Here is a 12,296-nt window from a genome sequence, read left to right on the forward strand (position 1 = left end):
TTTCTCCCAATTTAAGATCAAGTTCTTCTCGATACATCTCTGCAGAACTAGTGTTAGATGATGTAAACATTGATCAAACGAGTTGCCAAAGACAGAAAAGTCATCCATAAAGACTTCAAGGAATCGTTCAACCATATCAGAAAAAATGCTCAACATGCATCGTTGAAATGTAGCAGGTGCATTGCATAATCCAAATGGCATTCTCCTATATGCAAATGTGCCAAAAGGGCAAGTGAAAGTAGTTTTCTCCTGATCTTTTGGTGCTATGGGGATCTGATTGTATCCTGAGTAGCCATCTAGAAAGCAATAAAATTCATGGCCTGCTAATCTATCAAGCATTTGATCAATAAATGGTAAAGGAAAATGGTCTTTACGTGTGACAGAATTCAATTTTCTATAATCAATGCATACACGCCATCCTGTAGTCACTCTAGTGGGTATCAATTCATTATCAGCATTCGTAACTACTGTGACTCCTGACTTTTTGGGGACAACTTGTACAGGACTGACCCATGAACTATCAGAAATGGGGTAAATGATACCTGCATCTAATAGCTTAAGGACTTCTGTTCTAACAACTTCTTTCATGTTAGGATTTAACCGACGTTGCATCTCTCTAGTAGTTTTAGCATTTTCATCAAGGTGAATGTAATGCATGCAGTCTACTGGGTTTATACCTTTTATGTCTGCTATGGTCCATCCTAATGCTCCTTTGTGGTCTTTTAAAACATTCAACAACTTACCTTTTTGTTCGTCATTGAGGGATGATGAGATGATTACCGGTAGAGTACTTTCCTCTCCCAAAAATGCATATTCCAATGTGTTGGGTAATGGTTTGAGCTCGAGTTTCGGTGGTGATTCTGATGATGGGATGAGTTTCTTCTCTGATGGTGCTAGTTGTTCAACTCTTGACTTCCATTTATTAGTGTCCATAGATGGTGCTGAGTCAAGCAGGGCATTGACCTCATCGACCAATCTGTCAATATCAAAATCAAAACCAAAGTGAGTTAAACATGTTTGTAAAGGATCATCACTAAGGTTTGAAACAAAAGTATCATCAACTAATGCTTCAATTAAATCCACATCAACAATTCCATCATCTGCACTGTGAGGTTGTTTGGCAATGTTGAAGATGTTCAGCTCCATAGTCATGTTGCCGAAGGACAACTGCATATTTCCAGTTCTACATTGAATGTGAGCATCCGCAGTTGCCAAGAAAGGTCGGCCTAGAATAATGGGGATGTGCTTCCTTGAATCCTGTATTGGTTGAGTGTCAATTACAATGAAGTCAACAGGAAAATAAAATTTGTCTACCTGGATAAGCACGTCCTCCACAATACCACGAGGTATTTTTGTGGACCGATCTGCAAGTTGTAACACCACTGGAGTTGGGTGTAATTCTCCCAGTCCAAGTTTCACAAACACTGAATAAGGTAACAGATTTACACTAGCTCCTAAATCCAACAAAGCATTCTCAATTGTGTGGTTCCCTATACTACATGAGATAGTGGGGGAGCCTGGGTCTTTGCATTTTAAAGGAATTTTATGTTGGAGTATAGAACTAACGTTTTCTGTTAAAAATGCCTTCTTTTGAACATGCATGTTTCTCTTTTTAGTACAAAGGTCTTTAAGAAACTTGGCATAAGATGGAACTTGTTTAATAGCATCAAGCAAAGGGATGTTAACACTTACCTGTTTGAAGATTTCAAGAATCTCACCTGTGGATTTTCCCTTCTTTCCTTTCGCTAACCTCTGAGGAAATGGAGCTTTCGGAACATATTCTCGTGGGTTGGTTTCTTCTTTTTCCTCCGGTGATGAGTCCTCAACATTCACAGGTACAATTTGATTTTCTTTTGTCACTGGCATCTCCACCTTGTTGTCGACTTCTTTTCCTTTTCGCAAGGTCATTACTGCTTTGACCTCTCCATGCTGTTGTGGTGAACTGGTACTTGCTTCATGTACTCCTTTAGGATTAGGCACTGGTTGACTTGGAAACTTACCTTTCTCAACGGTCATTGCCAAGGTTTGAACTGAAGAAGCAAGTTGTCCCACCATCTTCTCGAGGCTTGAAACAGATTGAGCTTGTGAGTTGAAGCCTGCTCTCAACTCATTTCGTAGTCCATCAATGGTGCGGTTCTGTTGCTCAATCGTGGAGTGAGTAACATTCCTAAAATTCTGGAATGCATCCTCCCATGGTCTAGGTTGAGAGTGGTTCTGGTTCTGATTGAATGGTCTAAATGGGGGCTGAGAGGCTTGAGGATTTTGTGGAATTGGTGGAGCTGGAGTTGTTGGTCCATTCTGTTGGAATCCTTGAGACCATGAAAAATTGGGGTGGTCTCTCCATCCAGGGTTATATGTGTTGGAGTATGGGTTGTAATTTGATGGCTTTCTCATTACACCTATGGCATTGGCTTGATCTGAGTATGAGTCATGGTCATGTGGCTCTGTTGATTTAGCAGTCGATAATGATGCTATTTGTCGAGAGAGACCTTCAATTATCGCTTTGACTTCTTTAATTTCTGAACTTGATTCGCCAATTTGAACCTCATTCACTCCTTTAATTCTTCTAGTAGTCCTGAGTGATCGACTCCGTTGTTGGGAATTATCTGCTTGTCGCTGGAAGAATTCCCAAATCTCTGATGCACTTTTTGACATTAGCTCTCCTCCACTCGTTGCCATTAGCCATTCTTGCACATTCGGCAATAATCCTTCCAAAAAGTATTGGCATTGGTGCCATTTTTCGTACCCATGATGTGGACACTTCAAGAGTAGCCCATTAAATCGCTCCCATGTTTCAAAAAATTGCTCGTCCTCTCTCTGGGTAAACTCCGAGATTTCCCTGCGAATAGCATTGGTTTTATGCACTGGAAAATATTTATTCAAAAATTTAGTTACCATTTGTTCCCATGATGAAATGCTATTAGCAGGTAAAGTATTTAACCATGAACGAGCTCTATCTTTTAAAGAAAATGGGAATAGTCTAAGTTTAACATCATCATCTGAAAAATTCTCATATTTGAATGTTTGACAAATGGCATGAAAATCATTCAGATGATTATATGGGTCCTCATTTTCTAAGCCATAGAATGTAGGGAGACAATTTAACACACTAGGTTTTAATTCAAAACTCCTAGCAGCTACATTTGGGTATCTTATGCATGACGTGCTCAAATTAGCTAAGGGACTAAAATAGTCCTTAAATGGCCTCTCCTGTGGTGCTTGTAAATCCATTTTATTTTTAACGTGTTTGTGTGTGCGAAGTGTTTTTTCTAATTCAAGGTCTATAGGTTCAAGATTAGGTAATAATGACCTACGACCATGCATGCAAAATAAATAAAATAAAAATAAAGATGCAAACAAAACAAAAAATAAAGATGGGAACAAAACAAATAAAAATAAAGAAGAGGGAGAAATTACGATACTAACCTTATTGCGCTATTACAACCTTTCTATAAAAATACACAAAAATAAATACGTGAAAGAAATTAACTAAAAATTAAATTAATAAGATAAACAAAAAAAAATTACAAAGAAAAATAAATGGAAAATTAAATTACAAAATTTTAAAGAAGAGAAAAAGAAAAGAAATACTAACCTTTAAATGTAGATTCACTTTTTTTTTTCTTTTTTTTTAATAATAAAAAAAAATACAAGAAAACAAATAAAAGAAATTATTCACAAAAATTAATTCTATGAATTAAAATTACTTACCTCCCCGGCAACGGCGCCAAAAACTTGTTGTGCAAATTTTAATGTACTCGCAAGCGCACGAATCTATTGTAGTGTAGATCAATGGTGACGAGTGTCGATCCCACGAGGAGGTGGATTTTAATTATATATAGAATTAATTTTGTAAATGGGTGGTTGGAATTATGGTGGAAATGATTTGGAATATGCTAAAACTTAAATTAAAATGGCGAGAATAAATTCTAAAACTGGAATTGCAATGGAGAGAATAAATTGAAGAGAAAATCTATTAAATTAACGTACTTGGGTATCTGGATCCGTATCAACATGCATCATAGGCTAAATAATCCGTATTAATGTCAATTAAATCATGAGGGGGGAATCCACACCTCATGAACCACGCTCTAATCAATATGGTGCTAAGGGCTTATCGTGCCAAATAATAATAACCTTATACTAGAGAGCCGGTGTAACCAAGGCGGTATCTAGACAAGACTATTATTATTTGTCGACGAGAAGTCAAAACATCCACAAAAATTAGAGGGGAAGAGAAAATAAATTTACCAAATTAAGCCCATGACACATGTTGAGACTTCACCTTCAACCCAAGCTTGAAAGAAAATTAGCCACTCATAATTGAACTAGGGGCAAAATGGGAATTTATTAAAATACGAAGAAAATACAAGATGGAGAAGGAATTACAGAAAATGGATCCCAAAAATGGATTCAGAGATATCAAATTAGGGGGGGGAGGCCCCCTTTTTATAGATACATGGAGTAAATCATGGCCATCGGATTAAAAACAGTTTGGACGCTCAGGATTGCGCCACGTCATCAGTCAACAGTCCACGGTTTGACCACGCGGATGAACAGTAACACGGTTTGACCCGACTTTGAACAGTAACGCGGTTTGACCCGGATGAACAGTAACGCGGTTTGGTTGAAAATAATCCTGTGTGATGCATGCACCGTACGCGAGATTTTTCGTCCACTGATATGCTGCCACGTCACCATCAACAGTACATAAGAATTTTAGTCCAACAGGATCGTGACACCTCATCAGTCAATGCCACATCATCGGTCAATGCCACGTCATCATCCGTCTATGTGAACAGTGTCGTGAACAGTAACGTATACAGTACCGTACACGTGAATAGTACCGTACATGTGAATAGTGCCATTTTTCCTTTTATGCTCCTCCTAATGTTTTCGACCGTCCTGAGTTCAAAAGTGATGTCCGTTTTGCCGTCTGATCTCTCCTTTATTGTGAAATGACTATAATGCCCCTAAAATACATAAAATACTTAATTAAAATAAAACACATGTAATTAAATCACAAGAAGGTTAAATATATAAAAGTAAGAGTTGTTAGTAAGACTTAAAATGTAAAATGACGGTTTTCTCCTTTATAAATATGCATTTTCTAACACTCAACAATATCCAGTGCCACAAATTCAAGTTTTACGAGATTCAACATTTTCAGATAGATATAAATGAAAATAAATAATTGATTCATTATTAACAAGTAAACATTAGATATGCCATGTAATTACTCCTAGTAGTATAATAATAGCAAAATTTTGTAATCATCACATATCAAACTAATCATGTCACAAAATTCATTTTCAAAATTTTTGTCAACAATTGTGTATATTTAAAGAGCCAAAAAATTAGAGAAAAGCAATATATATGTAGTTTTGTATATTTGAAGACAATTTTATTGCAAACACATATGGTAATAATAGCTAATGTTTTAGATAGTTTTTCGGTGCAAAAGAAAAGAGAAAAACCTATCTAAAATAATAAATTTATTTTTTGGTAACCAGGGTACCAACTAGATCATTATGTGTGATATTTTTAAGATCTAGAGGAGGTAAGGACGGTGGAAGGATGGTGATGACAACGAGAGGTCAAAATATGGAAATGAGATTTTTTGAGATAAGTTTTTAACCGAAAAAATAATGAAAAAGAGGCTAGAGGTTAAGCTGAGGTGGCCCAAAGTCCACACTATGACGCTCAAGTCAGCTACTCAAATTTTTTATGGCGTAAGAGCTTGCCAGCTCTATGAAATAGTGGCTTAAGGTTGAAGAATATCTTAACCTTTTTTGTGGAGTGTGTGTGTGATGTTGAATGATGAAAATAGAACCCGGACGCCTTTATATATGGAGTATATCGACTGCCATGTGGCGCATTTCTAGTAGTTATTGGTTGTCATTTTCTAGGATTTTTCTATTCTTTACCTTTTTTTATTATTTTTATGTTATTAGGAGCATGTTTAGGGAGCAAGAAGACGTTCATAGCGTAATTTGTCCTTTTGGACACGTGGTATACGCTGGAGAGTGGTTCAAGATACCTCAGCGGAGATTGTCTGACAGGGCTGTTGAGGACCATTATCCTTGGTACAACGTCCTTTGCTTTTTGGCAGAGGTGACAGTCAACTATCGCTGCTTTTTCAGCAAGATATTTTAATATTTGATTTTTACAAAATCAAATATTATCTTTTAGATGATGAAGATGTTTTTTGTGACTGACTTTTTAGAGATTTTTTCTTGACCGTTTTGCATCTGATCTGTGGTACCCCTCGTACCTTTTTAATCTCTAGGCATATCCGATGTATGCCGGGTACCTTAGATACCACACTTATTGGTATAGGTAAAGTACCTCGGATACTCGAGTTGGTGGTATAGGTCAAGTATCTTGGATATCCAAATTTATGGTGTAAGTCAGGTACCTCAAGTAAATACAATGATCACTTAAAACCATGGCACCTTTCATCGACACCAAGCGTTTTATTACAGGTTTTTGGTTTCTCCCCAAATAACTAATATATCATGCTATCGTTGACAAACAAATATAGTAATATAATAATTAAAATTGCTAGAAATAAGAAACAAAAGGAATTAGTACTTTATCAAAGTTTTGTATTGATAACACATTAGAAAAACGATTAGCCTGTAACACCAAATAAAAAAGTAACATAAAATAAAAAGTAAAATGAAAGAGCAATATATTATAAAATAATTTTATTCATTTCAAGTGTACAAAATAAAGAAATGAGCTCGTCTTGTAAAATAGTGAGAGTTATAGGAAAATAAAGAATTGTTAATAGAGAGAGTAAGAAATATATATTATGAACATTTACGTTTATTTTAATAAATTCATAACACTTTTTTATTATTTGAATGAATTAATAGCTTTCATTTGTGATACATTTGAAAAATGCTAAAAGGGTAATTTGAAAAATGCTAAAAGGGTAAATTGCATCAGGTTTAAAATTTTAGAATTTGTTAATTTTAAATTATAATTTTTTAATTTATATTAAAAAATAATATAAAAATTTTAAAATATAAAACTTGTGTAATACCTTTCTAAGCATTAATAAATATTGTTTTCAAGTTTATAGATTAAAATAATTAAAAAAAATTGAATGAATTGATTGGAATTGAGAGATTTTTGAAATTTTTTCCCTTCTAAAAAAGCTACCAACTGTGGGGAAAATAAAATTTTGAACCAAAATTTCGAGACAAATGGGATGAGCATTCGTACGTATAATACATAATTTAAATATGATAATTTATCATAGAAAATTTTGGAATTTCACATTTGCAATTCCAATGATAGCACAAATAAAAGTTCACTAGTTACTATTGCAGACTTGGTAGGAATAGAAATATAAATTTAAAGCAAAAGAAAAGAGCATCAATCCAATTTTAGCTTATGACATCAATCAAATGATAAGAGCAGCATTATAATTTTTAAGTATAAATAGTACCATTAAGACAATAAATCCACCTCCTAAAACATATAACTCCAATTCTAACTTCAAAGAAAGTTCTTTCACCTTGCCCATAAAGACAAAAACGCTGGGAGGAAAAACATTGACCATTCAGCTTATCTTCCTTCCAAACATTCTCATCCATGACTCAAAACAGCAAAAGATACTAAAATTCAACAGCAAATCCACAAAGATTAACAAGATATTGTCTCAAAAATCAAAATTTAAAAACCAACAATCAGATTACTGAGAAACACCAAGCCACTTCGAGAAGTTCTCGAACTCGGTATAATCACTGTCTGAGATCATAGTCTGGTACCATGCCTTGCCGGCAGACTTGATTGCAGCTGCCTCCTCCTGACAGGATTGAATGTGGAAAGGGAAACGTTAGATTCATCCCATAACCGTATAACATTCCCCATTAAACATAACAAATTCCCATTAAACATAACAAGACCAATGTCATCATAAAAACAACTGGAAAGTAAGTAGCAGAAAAAACTGGGGAATCTATTTTCTACATATGCATACTTGTAGAGTAAAAAAATTGTAACATAAAGAAAACATAAAATTTTAAGCACACCAAAATGAAGGTAAAAAGTAACACAAATCAAAGCAACACTAAATAACATAAGCTGCAATGATTAGGGCCAATAAACAGACAGGAACACAAATTTACCGACAAACTTCAGTAAAAAGAACCAATATACAACTATAATTTGCAAAGACAGATAACTAGCAGCCATTCATTTGCCAAAATATATAGCGCTGCTCTCTAATTCTTAAACTAGGATCTAATTCAAGCACAAACGAAACATAATGATATGATGTAGAAGTGAGTCACAGAAAGCAAATAACAGAATGAATACAAGAAGGCAAGTATTTTGAGAAAAATGCTTCAACCAGCAACATGGCAGCCATATAACAATTTAGAAACCAGACCACAACAGTACAACTCAAACCAGATTCATATTTGATCATGTAGCTGACACAATATATAGATTAAAACAACTAAATTGGCATCCATGATGTTTTTCATTTCATTTCATTACCCCTTGAAAATAAATTGAATTCCACACAGACAAAATAAAAAATAAGGCAATTCCCAGTATTATGACAATCGGAACAAGCAGAAAATCTTCACAAACACAACACAAAATCAAAACACATAAAAACTAAGAAACAAATCAAAACAAACAATGTAGGCAGCAGCAACAACTAATCAGTCATATTCAAATGATCAGTTTTAATTAGTTAAAAAAAAGACATTATTATACCTTAGTGATGGGCTTCCTCTTCTTGTCGAGCTTCTCCTTCTTAGCTTTAACCCGTTGTGCCTCAGCCAAAAGTGACATCCGTCGAGCAGTCTTAGCATATGGGTTCAACCTCAACAGAGTATTCAAGTTCTTGAGAGGATTCTTCTTCATCGGAGCCCTCTTAACCTCCGTCTTAATCGGCCTGACAACAGACTGCACCTCATCCGAGTTAATAATCCTAGCCAAGTCAGCGTTGACCATCTTGGAACGAGGCAGCACATAACCCTTCTTCTTCTCGGAACCCTTATCAAACTTACCATAAATCTCATCAAGCTTCTCAAAAGCCGATTTAGTCCAAACAATAAACCGCCCAAGATGGCCACCCGGCGCCAGCTTCAACAAGTTCAATCTCTCAACATTCACAACCTCAACACCGGGAATGTTCCTAAAAGCCTTGACAAGCTTAGCACCCTCGGCTGAGTACACAACAAGCGGGCCCTTGCGAGAAATGTAACGTCTATTTCTCATTTTACCCTTTCCAGGGCGAATCCCCTGGCTGTCCTTCGCCTTCTCGGCGTCAGCATATGCACCGATCTGCTTCAGAACTTTAAGAGCAGCTGATGTTTTCTCAACACTCTCGGCGGAATCACTGACGACCAGGGGCATTTCCGGAACAGTCTCGATCTTGTGACCACGGGCCATCACAAGTGAGGGGACAGCGGAGGCGGCAATGGCGGAAACGATGGCATATCGCTTCTGATTGACGTTGATCTTACGGTGCCATCGGCGCCAGATCTTTGTGGGAGCGAACATGCGACCACCGCGACACATGTTACCGAAGGCTCCCTGGCCGGCGCGGTGGGTACCGCCTCCGGGAACTCGGGGGATACGGGAGACGGCGCGACCGGTACCCCATGATTCGGCGGAGGTCTGGTGCCCTGCCTTCTTGGAAACGGCGTAAGGCTGGCGGCTGTTCTTGGAGATGTTAGAGTGAACGAAGCCCACGATGTCGGGTCGGATAGAGGCCTTCATGACATCGGGCAAGGGGACGGTGGAGCTTGCGTCGGTGGCCATGTCACCTTCCAAAGACTGGACGGTTACAAGAGGACGGGCGGCGGCGGCCATTGGTTTTAGTTTGTGTGTGTTTTTTTCTGTTGGGGGATATATGGGGAAGGGGGCAGAGCCGCAGCGTTAAGTTTGCTAGGGTTTTATTGAAGCCGAGAATGGAGTGTGTGTGAGATGAAAAATAAAGTGAGAGTGATTAGGGTTTTTTAGGTTTTTGGATGTGTTTGGTTATACGTTTTTGATACCCCTACGTGATAGACGTGAGGTTATTCCTATCCTAGTTTTGTCAATTGTCATAATGATAATTGATCCCATGAGGTGAAAAAATGATATCGGTCCCGATTTCAATTGGCCCAAATCGGCCGAATTGCTTAGAAGTGTGAAGTCATTTGTTTATTTACTGGTGCCATTAGCATCACTCTCTGACTCTTAAATGATAATAGTAAGTGAATATTTTAAAAATAATTGTCAAATTGTATTTGTCTTTATAATTGCATGGTTATTATGAAACAATTTTAACATAACCAGATTCTCTCCTTAATTCTTAAAATAACTTGTATTTGTCTTTTTCTTTTCAATAGAAACCTGTCAGCTAATCTCTTTAATTTCAAGCCTTTTTTTGTTCTCCTTCTCCACTTCTAGAAGTACCCTTCTTCATCAAAACTAAACATACAAGATTGGTAAAGCACTACGCTAAATAATTTAAAGTAGAAATGCAAGCTCAGAGAGAACAATAAGAATTGGCTCTACATGAAGTTGAATGGTGGAATGATTTGGGAAGTGAAGAAGCAGACGACAAAGAAAACGATATGGAAGATTAGCGAGCTAGTAATAGCCAAAAGTCAAAGTAGTCAGTCTTTATTAGAGTCATGTTTTACAGATGCCCTTCTTTTACTCATTACCTAATAAGAAAAAAACTATGAAGGTATCTTTTTCTTTTTGTCTCTTTATTACAAATAGTGAGTCAGCTTAAACAATAGTAGACAGTCACTATTTACCGACACTGAGTCATTACAAAGTGATAGTAGCCAATTAGTCTTTTGACTTTTCACCTTATTAATTAATTGTTGGCTTTCTGCCGCATGTAAAGTATAATTTTAAAGTCTTGTCCTTTGTACATAGAGTCATAAATTGTATCGAGACCTCGGTTGTATATATAGAACTCTTGAGTAAAGAAGGTCAAGGGTAAGAGAGAAGGAAAAGAAAAAGAGAGACGAGCAAGAGAAACAAACCAATACTCTGTACTCAAGAATCAAAAGAAATAAAAAAAATTTCTTATTCATAAAAACTTAGCAATCTTTTAGACACCAACTAGCAAGCTCTTATCAAATAAGTAGATTTAATTTCTTTAGTTTTACTTATTTAACTTTCGGGTTTAGAAGTCTCACCTAGTTAATAGAAATATAAATTAGATTTAAAGCATTAACAAAAGGTTGTCCTTATTATTATTCAATGGAAAATAGTTTGGAGGAAAGTTTTTGAGAAATGTGTTTTTTTTTTTACAAAAATAATAAGAACTTAGTAGAAGTTTCTACTGATTTTCTAAAAGCTTTTTTTTTAAACATGGTCTCCGTTGGCCCATTTAGCCGTTAATGTGTTGAGAAGACTTTTTACCTGTGATTCAAGAGTTTAAAAGTATTTTTAACTAACATGTTTTCATAATCAGTTTACTAAACTTTAAAAAGTCAATTTTTGCCAAGGCAAGTTTCGCAGTTTTCACAAAACATTTGGGAATTCACTATATCTAAGTGGAAAATTGGCGACATAATTTGATGGTTAACCCGAATAGAAACTATATCAGTCTGCACTACCGGTCTAACAAGCCACATATAAGTTTTCCCCTAACTCTACATTTTTCTTTTGTATTCTTTAGTATAAGAGCGCCTTTTTTATTCTTGTTTTAAGTATTTTTATATAAGTAGTTACAAGGCAGACTTAGTTAACTTTATGATGTATTTTCCAAATGGGCTAGATTTGACAAAAATCTTGAAAAATTCTATAAAAGTCCATTCGCTATTTTAGAAAAAGATTTTGCTACTTGGATAGAAAATAACCCTTGCATAGAAATTTTAAAACGTTCTTTAGAAATGTAAAAACTAAAGAGCAATAATTAGTATTTACAATTAGACAATTTATTAGAAGAAAGATTAGGAAATTTAAAACTTCCAATAGACCACACATCTCCTTTAGCTCCTGAAATAGAAAGAAAAATAAGTTTTAAATATTATTATTTTACAAATTTGTCTTTATTTGACTTTAGAAAGTTTAATTTACGATATTATAATATTAACAAGCAGATAAAATTATTAGACAAGTATGAGAATCTAGCATTAAAAATCAGAAATAGACTAGAAGATTTAAAAAATTAGTTTATGAATTTTCAAAAATTAGATTATTAGATTTAGAAATTAGCCATCCTAGAAAACAAAAATTAAATTTGACAAAAATAATCAAAATTAGTTGTAATATTGAGCACTTTGAAAATCAATTTAAACATATTCCACACACTAGTA

General features: G+C 35.4%; 1 protein-coding gene and 1 non-coding gene across 2 annotated transcripts; one reads left to right on the plus strand and one right to left on the minus strand.

The window, feature by feature from the left end:
- The first annotated feature begins 2,743 nt into the window (after positions 1-2,743).
- On the plus strand, positions 2,744-2,847 carry LOC112097482. The gene has a single exon (XR_002905014.1). It is a non-coding gene; the product is annotated as a small nucleolar RNA R71 (small nucleolar RNA).
- Positions 2,848-7,386: 4,539 nt separating this feature from the next.
- LOC18039769 (60S ribosomal protein L4) lies at positions 7,387-9,992 on the minus strand. Its single transcript, XM_006428836.2, has 2 exons — positions 8,740-9,992; positions 7,387-7,819 (listed from the first exon to the last, which is right to left on the minus strand). Exons 1-2 carry the CDS (start codon positions 9,841-9,843, stop codon positions 7,706-7,708), a joined length of 1,218 nt encoding a protein of 405 aa, XP_006428899.1. The 5' UTR covers positions 9,844-9,992; the 3' UTR covers positions 7,387-7,705.
- Positions 9,993-12,296: the final 2,304 nt, after the last annotated feature.

The sequence above is a fragment of the Citrus clementina genome, unplaced genomic scaffold, assembly GCF_000493195.1.
Source record: "Citrus clementina cultivar Clemenules unplaced genomic scaffold, Citrus_clementina_v1.0 scaffold_6, whole genome shotgun sequence".
Lineage (NCBI taxonomy): Eukaryota > Viridiplantae > Streptophyta > Magnoliopsida > Sapindales > Rutaceae > Citrus > Citrus x clementina.